At 41.0% G+C, this 20,459-nt stretch overlaps 2 protein-coding genes across 2 annotated transcripts; one reads left to right on the top strand and one right to left on the bottom strand.

Moving 5' to 3' along the window:
• Positions 1-1,637: 1,637 nt before the first annotated feature.
• Positions 1,638-7,761, top strand: LOC117431425 (docking protein 3-like). The gene is made up of 5 exons (XM_034052306.3): positions 1,638-1,727; positions 4,193-4,498; positions 5,309-5,396; positions 5,541-5,713; positions 6,261-7,761. Exons 1-5 carry the CDS (start codon positions 1,671-1,673, stop codon positions 7,194-7,196), a joined length of 1,560 nt encoding a protein of 519 aa, XP_033908197.3. The 5' UTR covers positions 1,638-1,670; the 3' UTR covers positions 7,197-7,761.
• A 117-nt stretch (positions 7,762-7,878) lies between these two features.
• On the bottom strand, positions 7,879-10,238 carry LOC117431078 (transcription factor Atoh1-like). The gene has a single exon (XM_034051689.3). It carries the CDS (start codon positions 9,614-9,616, stop codon positions 8,828-8,830), a length of 789 nt encoding a protein of 262 aa, XP_033907580.1. The 5' UTR covers positions 9,617-10,238; the 3' UTR covers positions 7,879-8,827.
• Positions 10,239-20,459: the final 10,221 nt, after the last annotated feature.

The following is a 20,459-nucleotide window of genomic DNA, read 5'->3' as shown; positions in this document are numbered from 1 at the left end:
TACAATCTGTAGTTTCCTCAAGTTAGGTTAGGGGTTACCATACCTGGGAACAGAGCAGCAGCGCCATGTGTTTTGACCCTTGGGTGGTAAAATAAGTTAAGAATTTGTTAAGAATTTGTTCCCTAACTTCTTTTGAAACTTTGAGAAAGCCTGATTGGGACAGCAGTGTGGTCTGACTGTTCAGACCGCTTGACTCTCTAAGCTAAGTGGGACCAGTCAAATCCTTTCTGCGTCTGACTGGCCAGTGTGATAGTGACCGCTTGACTCTCTAAGCTGAGTGGGACCAGTCAAATCCTTTCTGTGTCTGACTGGCCAGTGTGATAGTGACCGCTTGACTCTCTAAGCTGAGTGGGACCAGTCAAATCCTTTCTGCGTCTGACTGGCCATTGTGATAGTAACTGCTTGACTCTCTTAGCTGAGTGAGACCAGTCAGATCCTTTCTGTGCACCTCCTGTACTTCTGCATCTTCTCATCTTTCATGGAAGTGAATAAAGTGGTTACTGAGAAGAAACACACAGTGGAATTTAAACAAAAGGAGAAGTGTCTGGAAGGGCACAATATTTCACAAAGTAGACGTTTTCAAAGAAAGCCCATTACATGTCAATTTTTTTTTTTCTACAAAATATAAGCTACTGTTTGTGCCACTGTCAGACTAGAAATAGTTATAAATGGGAGGCTGCATCGTGATATCAAAATGTTACAGATATACCTAATTTGCTTATATATGTAATGTTTTAGCATTGTAACTACAAGGGAGTGAAATGTAGATCTTGCCCTGTTTCAAAGCGGTTTTGTCTTTACCAGGATAAACAACAGTGTTGCTGCTGTGGCCTCCGCTCCAGTTGCGTATGTGAGGACAGTTCCCCTGTCGTCTCTTTGGATTTTTTTCATAGCGTTTAAGTCCTGCGTACTTCCTGTACTTGTGTTATATTATTTCTTTGTGTACTGCAGTAATTGCAAATGCGTCCTCTTGATAATCTCAATTCGCCATCATCAGTCAGTCATGTCCCAATTCAATGTGGATTGGTATGGCTATGATGACCTTGTAATGACTGTTCTGAAATCTATTTATTGAGCAGTATAGCTTCTGTGTGATCTGCACAGCAGACCCATTGATTTCAATGGGCTCGTCGATTAATCAAGTATTTTTTTTTTCTTTCGATATGCAAGTGACTGTGCAGCAGCAGTTGTGATGCATAGTTCACCCCCTAGTCTCTGTAAGTGGCATTGGATAAAAGCATCTGCTAAATGATCAATGAATGAATAATATAATCCGTGTTCTGAATTTGGGTTTGGTGCAGACCGTCTCAGTGATTTTTCTGATACCTCAAATGCACCACATGTATACCGAGGTCTTCAGAAATTGTAATAAGTACAGATCACCCTGCAGTCATATGTAATATTTCTGGCACCCACACGCTTATAAATAGACTGCACACTTGCTTGAGCACCTGAGCTTGTTTCTTTATATGCTTTACCTCCTGCATCATTGTTTTTTTGGAGAGGTTGAAGGAGAAGCGAGAGTTTTGCAGCCTGTGAAAGGTTTGAGAGCACGTAAGCAGTTTTGAGTTGTGTGTAATAAAAGCAGGGAAGTAGCTGGTAATTGGAGGAAGCCGCTGTCCCGGAGCGAGCTCACATGCTGACGCTGGCCAGACCTGCAACAGCACACCATGGAGCACACGTCCAAGGAGGGGATGCTGTATTTACAAGGGGTCAAGTTCGGCAAGGTGCGTTCTTAATTTTTATTTTTTTAAATTAAGATATAACCATGATTATTATTATTATTATTATTGGTCTGTTTTATATGCACGAATGTTTTGTTTGGCATGTATTAGCGGTAAAGAAGTGTTTTTGCTAAACTAGTAACATGTTATTTGTTTTATAACTAATGTACACCCTGATTTGTAGATAAATAAATAAATGATAAGGAAACTGTTCTGGGGGGCTGTTAAAGAAAACAACGATCGTTCAGAGCCATTTCCTGACTTTCAAACACAATATAATCCAAAACATATAAATAATGAAATAACCTATGGTGTGAGCAGTGGGGTATGTTGAATCATATGAGCTGTGTCTTAGTATTCATTATTATTTGAAGATAGTGGCTAAGGTACCCTGTTTCTCAATGCTGCGGTGAGGGTATCAATCTAATGACAGTGCTGATAACACCTGCCGTAATTCCACAGAATTCAGCTTTGAGACAGAGCTACTAACAAGCACTGTATTATTTGGCACCAGCATCGTGGTGGTGTTCATTTTGGGTCTCCAAAATTCCAACAGATGAGGAAACCAGTTTCTTTTTTATGTGTGTGAATTAATAAAGAGAAAATGTGTCTTCCCCTTTTAAAACTCTACTGTAGAAACTGCTGACAAGACCAGGTTACTAAGAACGCAAGAACACAAGGTTCATATCTTAGCCTTACAGCAACCGAATACTATCAAATCTTGACTACAGCATGCTCGATTTGGTGCACCACAGAAGACTGGTTATCTTCAACAGTAATCCAGGAGGCCATGAATATGGAGCTTTAGTGTACAGCTCTGGCCAAAAGTTTTGCATCACCCTATAACAGCTAAAGTGGAATGAACCCTGCTGAATAATGTTACGTTAACATATTGTATTACATACCGCTGTGTAGTTTTCCATATACTTAATGAAAAACTGAGAACAATTGAACAATGTGACATTTCAAAATCTAACACTAAATATTGTACTACTGTTATGGTTTCCGGTGTACTTTTATCATGATGTTAAATTAAATATACAAATTATGTTAAAAAAAAAAAAAAATCTAGGTGATGCAAAACTTTTGGCCATAGCTGTAGTCTTTAAAGACAAGACTTTTGTTTGTCTCCTAGGGTAACATGGACAAAAGATGCAATCAAACAGGACACAACATGTTTTTTTAATGCGTTTTCTGCAGCAGTTGAAGGGTTAATGTGTCTGTATAGAGGATCTGGGGCTGTATGGGTCTCTGAAGAGGAAACGGCCTGAGCGCTGTGTGTTTGGCATGAAGAAATCTTTTTTCCTGTTGACTGGTGTTGCACATCATCAGCTCAGTTCTGCATCACTGTGTTTACTAACCCTTTGTAACATATAGATAATATTACTGTGCGTTATACAATTGCAATTCTTGCACTACCCCTGAACGTAAAGTGATAATACTATCGTTGCAAGGTGATAATACTGTCGTTCACACCCTATTATACTATCGTTGGGCTTATCGTTTAAACACACCAGAACGTGTGTGGCTTATGCAGAGCGGAGCCGGCTTCCAGTCTAACCACCGGCCAGCCCAAAAGCCGACGATATAAAGCAATGGGAAAAAATGGAAAGACATGTCAATGAAAATATATTTATTATGCTATTTTCAATATGTCATGCATGAAAGGGTTAATTAGCGATAGAAGTTTCATTCTACCTGAATCTACCTATTATTATTATTATTATTATTATTATTATTATTATTATTATTATTATTATTTATTTCTTAGCAGACGCCCTTATCCAGGGCGACTTACAATCGTAAGCAAATACATTTCAAGTATCAGAGTACAAGTAATAATACATTTAAAGAGCAAGATAAATACAATGACTTTGGTTCAAGCAAGTACAAGTGTGACAAAATACGATTCAATATCTAAACCTAGCAACCTTTTTAAATCTGAGGATCTTCAAGGAGAGCTAAAAATATTTTTTGCAGTGCATCACAAATACATACTTCCTGGTATCTAATCACATGACCTGATAGCAGTTAGTAGCTACAGCACAGGAAGTGACTTTATACCAGGAAGTGGCTTCAATCTCCTGCATTGCTGTTTGAAATAAATAACTTTTACAAAATTTCATGAGCATAAAATTCAAGCAAAGAACCAAAGAATCTGTCATCAGAAGAAAAAGGTGGGCCATGAATCTAATGCTGATAAGAGGTTGGAAATTGATAATAAAACTTTGCTAATAACTTGAAATGAATAATAATAATAATAATAATAATAATAATAATAATAATAATAATAATAATAATAATAATCATTATCATCTTCCTTGTTGAATGGGAAAATTACCTACTCAAACGTATGTGTTGTTTTTGTTAAGAATGTGGTGGATACCTGCCACAGCTACATCCACAAAAGAGTAAATATGAGTGATACAATGAGGCTAGTTTTATTGCTGGTGTGTGTGTCCCTGCAGAAAAGCTGGAAGAGGACCTGGCTCATGCTGTATCCTGCAAGCTCTTACGGGATTGGCCGCGTCGAGCTGCTCGACGTGCGGGATGGGGCAGGCGGGGGCGCCCTTGCACCCAACAAGCAGGGGGTGAAGAAGAGCGACAAGAAGCTAATCCGCCTGACCGACTGCATCAGCGTGACCGCCGCCCCCGGAGAGACCTGCCCCAAAGACTGCGCTGCCTTCTACCTCAACACCACCCAGCGCACGTACGCACTGGCGTCCGAGGACGCGCAGGACTGGGTGGGCAAGCTGTGCGAGCTGGCATTCCAGGTATGACCGGCTCCAGAGCTCTCTGCACTAGGCTGGAGATCAACATGTTCTGGCATTGTGTCGGGGGTCAACAAAGGTTAAACTCATAGTGTGAGCAACTGGAGAACACTGTGCCCAAGCTCAGCTGCAAGGTGGGAGGATGTTTTCAAACTCAACCAGTCCGGGACACACAAGAACAAGGAACTGATAAAGTGGGGTACATTGGACCCCGTGCAGAAGAGGTGCATGTGCTGTGTCTGAAACAACATTGTGAAACTGTTTAGATATTGTGAGGAAAACAGAGTGTCAGCAGAGTTCACAGTTCAGCTTCACACACACACACAGTTAGGCAAGATATATAAGACAGGCACTCATTAGTGTGAGTGAGAAAAGCTACCTGAATCCCCTCCTGATGACAGACCATGACCATACCTGAGCTTTCTCTCAGAACATTGATTTCTGTTTAACTAGGTGCTACATGATTAATGTTTAAGCTGTATGTGTGTAACTTTTGAATATTGGAATCAACGCATGGAGACTTTTGGTGTTGTGCGCACTCATTTGCAGGCATCAAATTAGCTTCCTTACAATGGTGATCACAGTGCATTTCTGAGTTTGCCATTAATGTGCACTGTGATGTGCATCTTAGCAACATGTCTGTAAGAGGAATGCAAAAGTGGGTGAAAGACTGAAGAAATGAGAGGTGAGGGGGCTTGTTTAAGGTCCAGTGCAATTTCACTTGTATGATTATAGGAGGAAGGGCAGGACAGTAGCGACCAGCGGGATCACACACCAAATGCTCCCCAATGATGTTTCATTTTTGCTTTGCAGAGTAATGATAACCAGAAATCATTGTCAAGATCATCGAGTACAGAGGTATCCATGGAGGAAAACGAGCTGTACTCATCATGGAAAGGAGGTAAAGCAGTAACTACTTCTGGCATTAAAATAAGCTCCTCCAAATGCAAACCTAGAAGGTGTTGCAAGGTGCAGTGCCATATGCTTGAATATGTATTTTAATATCAGCAGCAGCGTCACTGGTCTGTGGTTTCCCTGTCCACAGCTCAGGAGTTCCAGGTGACTGTTCAGGTCACTGAAGCGTCGCTCAGGTGTGATCTGTATGGAGATTACATTCTATCAGCTGGCAAGGAGGACATCACCCTGCTGGAGCCCCGAAGCAAACAGGTCCTCTACTGCTGGCCCTACCGACTGCTGAGACGCTTCGGCCAGGACAAGGTCACTGTCATGCAGTCACATCTTCACCTTGGTTATTGCCTGGGGTTTCTGTTGGTTAAGTGTTAAGTGATGTGTGTTTTTTTTTCTTTAACGTTTCCTAAATTCTAATTTACTAATCTCTTGCTTACTAAATATGTTGAGATCATGCATGTTAAGCATAAAAAAAGAAACCCTGTCATGTCATGTGACCAGATTTGTATTTTGTTTTTAATTTTATTTTACAAAGTATCTCTTATTAAGTTATCAATGGTCCTCTCTCTTCCTTCTGTTAAAAGATCTTTTGCATTTTTGTTTGTATTTTCTGCTTCAGATTGTAATATGCAGACAGCGCAAAGACAATGCTGTAGCTAAACACGAGCTGCAGGTCAAACACACCCAGCAAAGTAACCAGGATGCAGCAGTTTATCTAGTATTTGCATATCCTGAATGAAGGTTTTATTAAGAGGCAACAAAATGGAAGAACACACCTTGAAACAATGTTATTCTATTCAGGAATAGACAGACTGGCTGGGGCGTAAACTGACGGTTTTTGATGTTGTTGTTCCAGACTGCGTTCACGTTCGAGGCGGGCCGACGGTGCAAGTCGGGGGAAGGGTATTTCATGTTCCTCTCCAATAACGTGCCGGAGATCTTCAGAGCCATGGAGCAGGGCATCGGGCAGGAGAAGAGCAAGAGGAAGAGCGCCTCGGAGCAGGACCACGAGACTACTCCCCAACACCCAGCACAGTCCTGCCTCCCTGCCCAGGAACCCAGCAATCCCAGGGCACCTCCAGCCCTCAATCAGGGGGGCAAAGTAGAAGCTCCAGAGCTCCCCCAGAGGAAGTCTATGAACATCAACAAACCAGCATGGAATGCCTTATTCAAAGACAGAACCAAGATGAACCAAGCAGGGCAGTCTGGGACCGTGTCTGCGACTGACCCTCTCAACACAGTCTATGCCACCATACAGGAGATTCAATTGCATTCTGCGGAACAGAGCCAATGCCCCAAAAACCCAGACCAGGTGAGAAGTTCAATGTATAACAACAGCTCTCCCTTAGGCTCTTACCAAAATGTGGAGAGCAAGGAAGACAGGTTCGTTCAACTTCCTCCTGAAAGCTTGCACCACTACACCGAGGTCAAACCCACGACTGAAGAGCACCTGTCCGATTTCCCTCTCTATCACAATCTGGGCTTTGAGAAACCCTGGCCTGGTCATAGACTGGAACACCTCGAGGTGGAGTCTGAGGAGGACTCTCCCAGCCCCAAGGACTCCTGCTCTCTGCTGAGATCAGAGGATCATGGAGAGAAGAGTGGCTTTGAGCAGGAAGAAGAGGAAATCATTCTTTCCACCAGCCCCAGGTCGTGCATCGTCACGGAGACAGAGATCTCCGACTGCTTCAAGCAGAGGCTCACTAACCTCTTCTCCAAGGAGGTGCCCAAGTTCATGCAGCCAGCACTTGTTCCCAGAGACTTCGGCAGCACAGACAGACTGAACTCTTAATGTGTCGCGGCAGACTTGACTCTGTGTATAATATGAGCAGGTCTGTGTGTGTGTGTGCAGGACAGTGAACTCTTCTTGCTCTGAACGTGAGATATAGGGGTGACCAATGAATAAAATAATTTTGGACTGACTCTACAATATAAGACAAATTTCGGTGAATCATAAAATCCAAATATTTAAAACCCTTACTAGCCCAAGTAAAGCCATAATTGTCGAGTAAAGCTTCAGTACCATAGGAGTTTAAAGGAGCCAACTCTGATTTATTCCAGTTTATATTAAATCAAGATATATCAGCATATTTATTGATTTGATTCAATAGTTATTGACTAGAAGAGCGAACTCTTAATGTGAAAGCTAAATAAATGGAACTCAATAAAATAAGGGCTCCGGAGACGTCCTGAAGGTTCTATATAGAACGCCTGTTCTAAGAGTGCTCTAATGGACAGGCCGATGGGTTTTGTTTATTTAGGAAGAACCAATGTCTTGTATTGGGGTAACTTCATTTGTACTAGAGCTGCATGGATTTTCTCTGTTAAGCCATAAAATAAATTAGATTCTGATTTAACTGAATCAAAAACATTTATTTCAAATAGTAAACAAATTAAATAATAAAGCATTTAAAAAAAAAAAACACATTAAGAAAAATAACAAAAATCATAAATAGCAAAATGATATATTTACAAAAATAATAATCACAGGAAATAAAAAATACAGATATCCTGCAGACATAAAGCAATATATAAGATCTAAAAGACCTATCTGAGAATTCCTCCCAACAGATAGGGACTGTTCTGAATTAAAAAGTGCAACTACTGTACCTCTCCTGAATTTAATAAAAAAAATATAAATTACACTGCTTATAAAAAAAAACAGTATATTATGTCAGTGGTGATCAAAGATAGGGAAAAAGTAAGGAAAATGTGTATAATTTAATGGAAAAACAGCTTAACTTTTGCAAATGTTCCGTTTTTTACAGTATTCTTTTTATGTAAATATATAAGCATTTACTGTGCAACATGGACACACTGCTGCATTTTATCATATTTCCATTTTTTTTTGTTTTGTTTTACAAAATCAACACCCCTACACAGAGATGCTCTTCAGGGCTTTAATGAATTATGAATTAATTACATTTCTTAGTGTCTCTCAATTTAGCACTGTTGAGTATTACGTAGTTAATGGGCGTGTGCTATAAAACGCCCACCTAATTTACAATTAACATTATAAGTTAAAAATATATAAAGTGTGTATAAAGGTTACATGGCTTTATTTATACAAAAGTTAAATGTAAAAAAAAAAAAAGTTTCCAGCTGAGTGGGTAGGACTGTCATCCCCATTTCAGACCCTGAGTAGGACGTATTTTGGTTGTTAATAATGAGAATAAATGCTGCTTGTTTTGTAGCTGTTGCTAGACTTAATTGCCGCCTCGAATTTCACAAACGTTTACCTTTTTTACTCGGTATAAGGTTTTTGAAATATTTTTTTAGCACATGCATGTGGTACAATAAAGAACGTTTAGTTTAATCCATTCTACCACACTTTTGTCGGGCTGGTTAACTTTGTCCCACCAGCGCCAGCCCATTATAGTCCACAGGACTGCAGCTGACAGAAACGGACCCTGTGTGCCCGGTCTAATGTCTGTCCGTGTGCCCGTCCTCGCAGTCACTGAAATGGGAAGACTCTCCATCACTGCCGTTGGACGAGCTCATCTTGCAATTGCTGTCATTCCCCAATCCGGATTTGGGGTTAGAAAGGATGATCAAGTGTCCGGCTGAGGATGGGATCTCTTGGGAAAACCTGGCCGAAGAAGTCGGGGGATCCCGCGGGAAGCTCCCGCCGAGCCCCCCGACCCCTCCGGGGGAGCAGGTTTGCTGCACGCTGCATCTTCTCCCCTGGGTCCCGGGGCTGCTGCACTCGCTTTCATTCAGATTGTCCAGCAGCTCTGACAGTTCGTTGATGTAGATCTGCGCCATTTGCAAGGTGTCGTACTTGGACAGCTTCTTCTCGTTTTCCATGGACGGGATGACGCTTCTGAGCTGGTCGAAAGCCCTGTTGAGACCGTGCATCCTCCGCCTCTCTCTTGCATTAGCCGCGACCCTCCTGTGCTTCTGCGGGCCGGTGAAAGGCGCGAGGTTTTGCTCAGTTAGGGCCGTGGTGCCTGACACCTTGCTGCCGGTGATCATCTTTTCATAGTCCTCCTCCATGGATTCGTGGTTGAATAATGCAGACACCGACCCGCTAGTGGAGGGGTACGGCGCGTACCCGGGGCTTGCTGCTTGCAAAGTGGAGTTGAGCCAGCTTCGGGGGTCACTGCTCGCCAGTCTGGGTACTTCTGAAAACTTCAGGTGTTCAGATTGACGCTCCTCTACATTCCCTTCTGTCCAGTCCAACAGAGACAGTTTTGCATTTGCTAGTGACATTTTCTTTCGCAGAACAGTGTAAATACAAGTTAGGCCAGTAACAGCGTGAAAGTCACACAATAAATACTATTTAACACCGCAATGTATGCGCAGTTATACGGCCACTAAATCTATTCTAGCAGATATGCACTGTAAACTCTTCAACAGCTGATAGGGCAGCGTTGTCGCTTCAGGTCGCTTCTCTTTATCTGTTGCAGATCCCCAGTTCCTCTTCTCTTCAATCTCTCAGCGCACTCTTTAAATTCCGCTGCTCGCTCTGTCTCCTCCTTTTTGTGCGCGTGTCGCGTGCTTTCAGCCAATCACAGCACCCCTCCCCACAAGTCCAGGGATTTTTTTTTTTTTTTGGAAGAAAGTTTTGGAATACTGTCCCAAAGCCAGCGGCCTGTAATTGAGCCGTGTGCATTCAGGTCGAATCCCTCACAGGGAGTGAACGTATGCGCAAATAACCCCTCAAACAAGACTCCTGTTTCACATTAAATATTCATTTATTTGAAACATAATTGGTGGCGCATGTGTCTGTTTGTCTCTGTAATTATTTAATTACAGGGCTTTTGGCTACTAACCTAACCAAACTGTGTTGAGGGGGTATCAGTTTACCTTGGTTAACTGTAAGATGTGTGTGTGTGTGTGTGTGTGTGTGTGTGTGTGTGTGTGTGTGTGTGTGTGTGTACACACTATTGCGAAGTTATCTGTTAGACGTGTACGCTTGTAATTCACAGTGTCCATATGTGAGCAACTTCTAATTAACGCGTGTCTGTGTGTAAAGTCGCTTTTACCACGTGCATTACTAATACCTTTGGTATTTACTCACCTGCCTTCTGATGATGTTATGCAATTATATACTGACCAAGTTTTTAAATAAATTGCAATTAATTTGTGGTTGCTTTCTTAATCGAGTTCGCTGTCCATGGTACCCAATCAGTCCTGAAGCTGTTATCTGAGCAGGGAGTTAGCGCCTTGTTCCCACTGGATCAGGGTTTAAACAAACTCGATCCAAAACAGTAGGAGACCAAAACTAATGGGTTTCCATAAATCCACTTCAACACCTAGCTGATATCAATATCAATATATAAATATGCAACTGGACGCTGTGTTTCAAACAGGCAGGCTGTTTGCTCTATTAGTTTAAATGCTTTAGACCAGTGAAACATTTCAAACAATACCACTGATTGAGCTTTTGCACAATAGTTTCTGAAAGGAAGCTGCGATTGTCATCATGCGTTAACCCGTTGCGTGCAGACTATATTATTATTGAAATAACCACTCGCTCTCTCATTAATTAATTAATAATTTGTTTGATATTAAAAGTATAGCTACGTTCTATGCAATTATATATATATATATATATATATATATATATATATATATATATATATATATATAGCTCTTTTCAACACTAATAATAATAATCTCAAAATTCGGCTTGAAACTGTCTCGGAACGCAGGGCTTGAGTTTACCCAGTTTTAAAGTTCCACTGTTGAGGCAGGTGAGTTCTGTGAGTCAACACTGAGTGTAACTGTACACTAATGAAACGCACTTCAAAAACGGGCAAATAACCAAATAGGCAAAAATTTGTTTGGATAGCACTCTTCGAACGCCCTTACCAAACAAACGCGTGCGCACACCGGCGCCTGGCTCCAGGTTAGGAATCGTACCGCACAGCACAGTAAAAGAGGGTTGAGAGTTTGTATTGCTATAATACCTGATAAGCGACGTACCTCCGAAACATCCTGCATTGCCGTTTTTAAAGTACATTTGGCCAGAGCGTTCTCAAATAAGTTATAAACGTGATGCAATCTTGATGACAGAAAGCTGTAAAAAACAGAAAGCTGTAAAACGAACAGGTGGGGAATACTCTGGAGAGACACCTGCACTTGAGTCAACTGCAACAGCCTTCCAATCTGCTTCAGGAAATTATTTCTTTATTGATTTTAAATCGTTAGGTTTATCAGGGAAATACTGATAGCCTGTCTTTCTCTCTGTCTCCATTAATCTATTTAACCAACCACAGGTCCATTCACTGTATATTATTATTATTATTATTATTATTATTATTATTATTATATAAATTAAAGCGTTCACTTCACTAACGCTTAGCGTTTATTCTCATTCTTCTTCTCCTATAGTATTGGTTGGACGTTGCAGTTAGAATAATGCAAGTGTAACAATCGCAGCCTACAGACAAGCATGTCGCATACAGTGAAAAGTGATAGCGTGCACCCGGGTTTCAACATGAAAGAACAAACAGACTGTCATACTGCACAGAGAGATGAGATCTGTATAACCAGCCACACGGTGTTTTGTTTTGTTTCAAAGTTTTTGTATCCTTTGCGCCACCCGCCACAGAGTCTGAGCTCCAAACCCGTATCTCCCATATGCCGCACCGCGGGGCGGTTCAACTTTCAGCTCACCCCCTTCTTCCGTGGAGCTCATCGCTCATTATAAACACAACATCAATTTCCATTATCATAATGCTCTGACCCCCTCCTCATTAAAACACACTGTGCAGTGTAGCGGTGATCACATGCGCGCCGTTTGTTAGCCCCTGCTTGTGATGGGTGTAAATACTGGAACTGTTGGAGTCTTACTTTATTATTATTATTATTATTATTAATAATAATAATAATAATAATAATAATAATAATAATAATAATAATAATAATAATAATAATAATAATAATAATAATAATAATAATAATAATGATAATTACACTATATATATATATATATGTGTATATATATATATATATGGCTGTAGGTCTGAATGCTGTAAAATACGGATAAGGCAGTGTTTAATGGAGATAGAGTGAAAGCAATCGACGGTGTGTGTTGGCCGTGATGCTGAGGGAATTACCATGATCTGCGCCCCCTCCCCCGACACGAGGTAATGAGCCTTGCCGCGGATGGTTAAACGGGCACGCTCTCCTACCAGGGTGCTCTATTCACTCCAGCATGAATATTTCATCCGCCCCGTCCCCCCGCCACCGCGCGACAGCCTGTAGCCCTGCCAATCGAAGGGAGAGGGAGCCCGGCTTCACTTCCCATCTGCCGCGTGTTGTGCGGGGGGGACTGGCAGTGGAGACAGCGAGCTTGGGGGTAACATTGCTGGGGTCACTGGTTTTTATTACCAGTTTTTGTCTGAAAGTGATACAACTTTGCAGCGCACACGACACTACTTCACAAGCCCTGGCGCTGAAACTGATCTCGTTTTTTTGTTTTTTGTTTTTTAAATACACACAGAGATATACAGTGGGTGTTATAACGAGCTACATTCTGATAGAATGCTTATTAATAGGATAACACATTTTGCAAACTTTTTTTGTGCAATGTATTTCACTACAATATTATCCTTAAACACGAACTATTTCTTTCCTAATGATAAATAAACCCAGGTTAACAAGCTGTGTTCGAGTAGACGCAGCAGTAAGCGCTGGTTGTGTAAGCGTAGGAACCTATGCATCTCCTAATCAAGCTCATTAGTCGTTACAGTCTCTTATTTGTATGCATTTATTTTTAAATCTGTTGTGTACACTATAAAAGTAGCTAGACCAACATCATCATAATACTTTCGGTTTGCTCTTTTTTTCGGTTACAGATATGTCTAGCTCTATAAATAAACACACACACACACACACACACACACACACACACACACACACACACACACACACACTGACACTCTCTCTTTCTCTCTCTCTCTCTCACACACGCACACACACACACTGACACTCTCTCTCTTTCTCTCTCTCTCTCTCACACACACTGACACTCTCTCTTTCTCTCTCTCTCTCTCTCTCTCGCTCTCTCTCTCTCTCTCTCTCTCTCTCTCACACACACACACTAGTTATGAGAGGTACGATGTAAAAACTACATCACACAACTCGAGTTAATAACTGCTGAATACACATCCAGTGAGGTCAAATAGTCCCGCTTCATTCTTTGTGCGCGGCGAGGTTAACATTCAAACTATACACACTGTAATGCTAAACAAATAGAGTGCACGTGGATGCTAGAATATATATATATATATATATATATATATATATATATATATATATATATATATATATATATATATATATATATATATATATATTCTAGAAGTGTTGAATTTAAACCAAGGGAAGTAATGTTAAAACTCTACAATGCATTAGTAAGACCTCACCTAGAATATTGTGTTCAGTTCTGCTCACCTCGTTACAAAAAGGATATTGCTGCTCTAGAAAGAGTGCAAAGAAGAGCAACCAGAATTATCCCGGGTTTAAAAGGCATGTCGTATGCAGACAGGCTAAAAGAATTGAATCTATTCAGTCTTGAACAAAGACTACGCGGCGATCTGATTCAAACATTCAAAATCCTAAAAGGTATAGACAATGTCAACCCGGGGGACTTCTTTGACCTGAAAAAATAAACAAGGACCAGGGGTCATAAATGGAGATTAGATAAATGGGCATTCAGAACAGAAAATAGGAGGCGCTTTTTAAACCAGAGAATTGTGAGGGTCTGGAACCAACTCCCCAGTAATGTTGTTGAAGCTGACACCCTGGGATCCTTCAAGAAGCTGCTTGATGAGATTCTGGGATCAATAAGCTACTAACAACCAAACGAGCAAGATGGGCTGAATGGCCTCCTCTCGTTTGTAAACTTTCTTATGTTCTTATGTTCTTATGTTCTTATATATATATATATATATATATATATATATATATATATATATATATATATATATATATATATATATATATATATATATATAATACAAAATAAATAAATGAAATCTAAAAGCTATTAGTGCCGCGCCTGAGGGGGGACACACAGAAATAGATACCCTTTATCCTTAACAATGGAGAGCACGAGTCGTGGCGGTTGCACTGCTAAGCTCCCTATAAAACGCAACCAGTCCCATCATTGTCACTGACTGACTGATGGAAATATGAAAGGTTTGGCCATCTCTCACAAATCAGCTAAATACCCCATTTGCACCGCTGAATTGTTTCCTGAAGTAATTAACCCCATAACAGCTACATGTGTAATCATTCACGACCCCCTTCTCACACCTACGCCCCGAAGATCTCATGAAGTAAAGGAAACGGTGGTGCTTCTCCTAGGCTGGTCAGGTGAAGCTAAATGCACGTTTCCTAAAGTCATAATTAAAGAGGCTCCTTCTAGGAGGATAAAGGGCCTTAACTTCGTACAATGAACAATACAGGTACAACAAGATGACTTGGGAGCAGGGAAGGAGTAAAGTTATAGACGGAGCCCTTGAAGTACACCACTGTGTAATTACCTTCATTTACCGGCAGCTATAGGGGTGGAGCCGAGGCGTTGAGTGATGCGCTAAATTATTGACTACACTCGAAACGCACTAATTAGGAAATTGGGAAACATATTTGCTAGCCAGAAAAAAAAAAAAGATTAGGTGGTTATTTAAGTAAAGATTAGTCGGGTCCTTGCTAATGAGTTATGACTGTATGACTGCTTAGCCAATTAGTACTGGAAAATTACCCCATTATTATAGTGACGCGCGTGGATGTCTTGCTATTTAGAGTTGTTCAGAAGCTTATTGTAACGGTGTAAAACCACGAGTAACCCGATTAAACGGTCCAATCCCCAATGAGTAAAAACCCTTTCAATTCATATATTGTAGCTTGTTCAACGTATCCTAAAACAGCCATAAACCCATTATAAACTCCCTGAAAGTCTTCCGACATGTCACACATACTTGTAATCGAATGGTTTTAACTTTGGTTCTTCTAAATATACCTCTACTATTATACATTCGTGGATCAAGTATGATTCTAAATATACAACGAATTCTTTTTTTAATCAATCATGTCCAATCATGTAATGAATATTGATTAGCTGCAGGAAGCATCATTTTCCAGGTCCCTTGAGTTGTGCCATAAAAGCAACAAGAGTCAACCTTCAGATTAAAAATAAAAAAGGCCTGGGGCGCAGATAGTTAACCAGGCGGAGCGCTTTGTGTAGAAGCGAGGGTCGGATCACACACGCAGGTACTCGCTTCCTCAGTCAAAGTGAACGCGGCGTTCTCTGCAGTGCTTTCATTGGTTCGTGTATCCTCCACCTGCCCGTGTCCCAGGGCGATACCTGACAGGTGACACAAACGTTACTCACCTGCTGGGCTCTCCTTTCATAACCGCTCAATTGGAGGGATTGTCTGCGAGCTGGCAGGCTTCTTTGAACGTCATTGCGTTGTAATGCACTAACAGGGCTGATGTGTAAAGAAGGTGATATAGCGCCTTGAAATGAGAGAACACTATTATTATTATTATTATTATTATTATTATTATTATTATTATCATCTTGTTTTTAATAAGAGTAAAACACGTAGTCCTGGAACACTAATACTAATAAATAAGTCCTGAGAAAAACATTTGCAGAGTTACACCTACGTCACGTTGTATACGTTTATCTTAGACTACGTACACTGATTATTATTATTATTATTATTATTATTATTATTATTATTATTATTATTATTATTAATAATAATAATAATAATAATAATAATAATAATAATAATAATAATAATAATAATAATAATAATAACGTTTAAATCATGCAGTGTCCCCCTTTTCCAGTTGCCATACAGGGCAGCTACAAAACTAATATTAGGTCTATTGACTCGTGTCAAGGTGTATTGATCCACACGATTCAAAACCGTGTGAGTGATGAATGATGTCTTTACAGTCCAAAAGGCGTCTCCTGCACTCGTTTCTGAGACGGCCAGACCTTTAGTTTGAAAGGGGTGGCGCAACAATTATTCAGTGCCGTTCACGGTTGTTTAGCGCACAATGGCTCTGTGAATTCGTTTTAATTCTACCTGCGGTGACGGGCCCGTGTTAGAGCTGTTGCCCCCAGCAGGCGGTGGTGACAAGGGGTACAATAGGGAGCGCAAGATCCGACAGCGGTGCCGTCTCTCAACCGTCCCGCGTTGAGCGGGGCAAGAGTCGGTAACCCACCCTGTGTGTGTACCGACATGCTTGGGGCTTCACGGATACAGCTCACAGTCTCTGCTGGCTTATTTCATTTATATCCTGCATGTTTGTTTCTGTGACTAAATGTTTAACCCTTTAAGATACATATTTTAAGATAGGAAAATATGTGTCCCACAAATACGATGCACACTTTCTTAATTTTTCAATGAGGTGCACGAAACAGGGTTTAAATGTATTGACTAATTGGATCTGGTCACGCACATTCAGTCCGTTTCCACCTCGTGATGCTTGAGTCACCCTCAAATGTATTTTAAGAAGAAACCGTTTGAACAATAAGCGCTCAATTCTTCGCGTACCTTCAGGGGTTCAAACCGATTCCACGGAGTGTAGTGTTTGCTTGTTTCCTTGACGTCATTAGCATCAGTTAGGGATTCCGCCTTCAGCGACTATTCAACCCTGCAGCAGAGTTCTCTTACTATGTGTAGTGGCACAGCCTGGGAACACACATGGAAGCAGAGCATTCTTGAGGTTCCAGCAATGACCAGCACTGGGAATGGTGGAGGAGTTCACTGAACTGGTCCAAGAACAGTATATGTAATTTAGATATGATAGTCTTCAGATAGCGCATAAACCTCGTGTGCTATAATAAAAGCAGGTCAGTGGTTGTGCATTGCCTTGGCTGGGGTGTCAGTGGAGGGTATATATTATCAGCGATGTGCTGTTCTGCTGCTCAGTGCTGTGTAACATGAATATTAAAATACATTTCTACTGACTCCTGCTGAGGCTGGCTGTCTGAGAGACAGCACTTTCTCACACAGGACCCTGATCAAACATGCATATTCATTCAAAGAAATTGTATTCATTAGTGATTTTTTTAAAAATAATGTACTGACTCATTTACAATAGTAAAGCTAACAGCTACGAGTGCATTTGGTGAAAGAAAAATACATTGTTCATTGTTCATATATGAACACTACAGCAGTTTTATCAAGGCTATGATATATAAAGTCATGTCATAACCTTCCTCATCTCTAAAATCACTCATCCACCGGCCCAAGTCTCCAAGTTTAAACTATTCTTCCCTCTCTCCCAGTCCCCCAGCTCTAATAACTGGGCTTGCAGTGCAGTAAGGTTCATTTTGGGTAGTGTGTGTGTGTGTGTGTGTGTGTGTGTGTGTGTGTGTGTGTGTGTGTGTATATGTGTGTGTGTGTGTGTGTGTGTGTGCGTGTGTGTGTGTGTGTGTGTGGTAAGCAGAGCTGAGGAGGAGGACGAGGAGGAAGAGGGGGAGTGTTGCACTACATTGCTGTATCTACACCAGCATCAAAGGCAGGGTCTTCTCAGCTCAGTTTTGGTGCTCGCCGCACCAGTTAATAAAAACACAAATCGAGCTCGCCGACAACAGCAGCACTGGCAAAGGGTGTTTGCTTTTGCAATTAAGAGGTAATGTATGACAATGGAGGAGAAGATAAGCTAGGGACTGATTAACCCGAGAATGAGAGCTATTGTGTCAGGAGAACATGTGGCAGATAGAGAGCTGGCTGCCTGCACAGTGACCTTGATTCTGACAGAGAGGCTGCCAGCTCAAACGCTCCCCGCCCTCTCTCTTATACAAGACATGTGACAGGGAGACTGCCAGCTCAAACGCTCCCCACCCTCTCTCTTATACAAGACATGTGACAGGGAGACTGCCAGCTCAAACGCTCCCTGCCCTCTCTCTTATACAAGACATGTGACAGGGAGGCTGCCAGCTCAAACCCTCCCCACCCTCTCTCTCTCATGCTGAAACAGGGCATGACCAGCTGTGTGTCAGTCCTGCTTCTCTGTAAGACTCTCACTTTACTTGGGTTGGAGGCTCTGCAGTAGCCACTGAATTGTGTTTTATGTCTGCCTGTCTGTATATATGTATCTATGAATATATCTATGAATGTAGTTACTCAGTTAGTTTGTTATTAAAAACAGGACATGCTGACAAAATAATAATAATAATGATGATAATAATAATAATAATAATAATAATAATAATAATAATAATAATAATAATAATAATAATCTTCAGGATTTTTGGCTAAAGACCTGGAAACAAATGTCAGATCTTGAAGTAGTTAATCATCTCATTTGACCTGTTAAACTAAGCAATCAAAGTTCTCTTGTAAAAAGAAAACTTTTCTGAATACAATAACTTTCAGACAGCTGTTTCCCTCCCAGAACCCCGAGACAGAGCCCTCCTGGTTAAAGATCAGTGTGGGTTTAACGATCAGGCTTCACTGAGTATCCAATACAGTGGATCTGGCGCCATCTTGTGGTTACAGCATTCTATTGCATTGTCTGCATCATAAACGTGAACTGAAACAACGCCCCCACATTCCAATGTACTTCTGGAGCATTAGAGCCGATCGTACAGATAAACTGCTTACACGCTGCCCAGGTACCAGCAGAATGCAGATTTAAAAGGGGTCACATTCTCTTCACGGGACAGACAGGAAACGTTAAGTTGTCCTTTATGTTTGTTTGTTTTTTGTTTTTGTTTTTTACACCGCGGCTGTGAATTCCAATTAGAGCTAATGTACAGAATAGTTTATGATAAGAGACAACACGTTTCATAACAATTGGATATGTGGTTCTGTGAAGACATGCAAAACATACACGCTTTACAAGAGAGTTCAGCCCCAGCGTGGACCACGATGAAGAGACTTACAGAAGAAAACAAAACATCGTGTTGTTTTTAAAATTGCTACCACTAGGTGGTGTCCGTGTCTTACAATAGAGCCACAAGATTAACAGACAAGCCAGCGCGCAGCATTGTGAAAGAAAGCAGAGGTGCGGAGCCCAAACAAGAACACACGTGAGCACCAACCAGCACGCAGAATTGAGCATTGAGATAGCAAGCAAACACACCAGAAACCAGCTGTGACAAACTGCAAAGCTACTATTTTAAAACAATGGTCACATTAAAGACGAGACCATTAGATATTTTTTTAACAGTATAAAACTAGCAACAAACAACTTACTTGCAGGAAGCAGCGGTCAACTTAATTTTCTTGCTGGTGTTAGAATTTTTGGACTTCTTTTTCGTGAATTTGCACTTTTTGCGGGATATAGGGATCCATTATCTCTTGGATTAAGTAGGGTACAGGTAAACGTTGCCTCGGTGTCGACTAGAGGGCAGTATTGCACTGTCCCCGGAGGCTCTGTAGAGTCTTGCAGAGGAACCTGTTCCGATGTTCCAGGTCACCAGTGAGCTACAGTGAACACGTCACCCGGTTAACCTCAAAACTGAATCATTATAATCAACACATTCACCACCGTGAAAAAGAGAAATCTAAAATTAAATCCCAGAAAAGAAAGTTATTTTCCATTTGACGGCAAGTGAGAAATGTTCAGATTTATTACAAACACATTTTTTTGCTCTGCAGATCCTCCAGTTAAAATCACGTGAATATTGACCAGCGGATATGTTTTTAATAATAATTTAGTGACACAGTAACACGACCTTCCTTAACGCTATCGCGTGATAATAAAATTATGATCTTCATTTTATTTAGTCTGCCTGAGCGCTTGATTTAATCTCGTTTAATCACTTTCATATTCTATGGAACAATGTGTCACAGAATCCTAAATTTTAAATAACTCAAGTACAGAGTACAGAGGCAAGTATCTTGAAGCAGATTAACTACATTAGTTGTCAATTAATCAGACCACTGCAAATAGCTGTTTTTTTAGTTTTAGTTTTAATGTTTGTGATGTCACTGGGAGGATAGGGTCAGGACCACCAAGCTTACCGGGTCATTGCTGAGCTGGAGGAACACAATCTGGAGAGGAGTTTCCTCTATTTGAGGTTGATGAGGAGGACCATACTGTACAGAAGCCACATGTGGTGGTGTGG

The sequence above is a fragment of the Acipenser ruthenus genome, chromosome 22, assembly GCF_902713425.1.
Source record: "Acipenser ruthenus chromosome 22, fAciRut3.2 maternal haplotype, whole genome shotgun sequence".
Lineage (NCBI taxonomy): Eukaryota > Metazoa > Chordata > Actinopteri > Acipenseriformes > Acipenseridae > Acipenser > Acipenser ruthenus.
This window is presented reverse-complemented; position numbering and strand designations above follow the sequence as displayed.

What these genes read in the sequence shown, in the direction of transcription:
- LOC117431425 (XM_034052306.3), top strand. Translation starts at nt 1,671, where the DNA reads ATGGAGCACACGTCCAAGGAGGGGATGCTGTATTTACAAGGGGTCAAG. An exon ending in GTACTCATCATGGAAAGGAG is followed by an intron (nt 5,397 to 5,540) that starts GTAAAGCAGTAA and finishes CCCTGTCCACAG; the next exon opens with CTCAGGAGTTCCAGGTGACT. An exon ending in GACGCTTCGGCCAGGACAAG is followed by an intron (nt 5,714 to 6,260) that starts GTCACTGTCATG and finishes TTGTTGTTCCAG; the next exon opens with ACTGCGTTCACGTTCGAGGC.
- LOC117431078 (XM_034051689.3), bottom strand. Translation starts at nt 9,616, where the DNA reads ATGTCACTAGCAAATGCAAAACTGTCTCTGTTGGACTGGACAGAAGGG.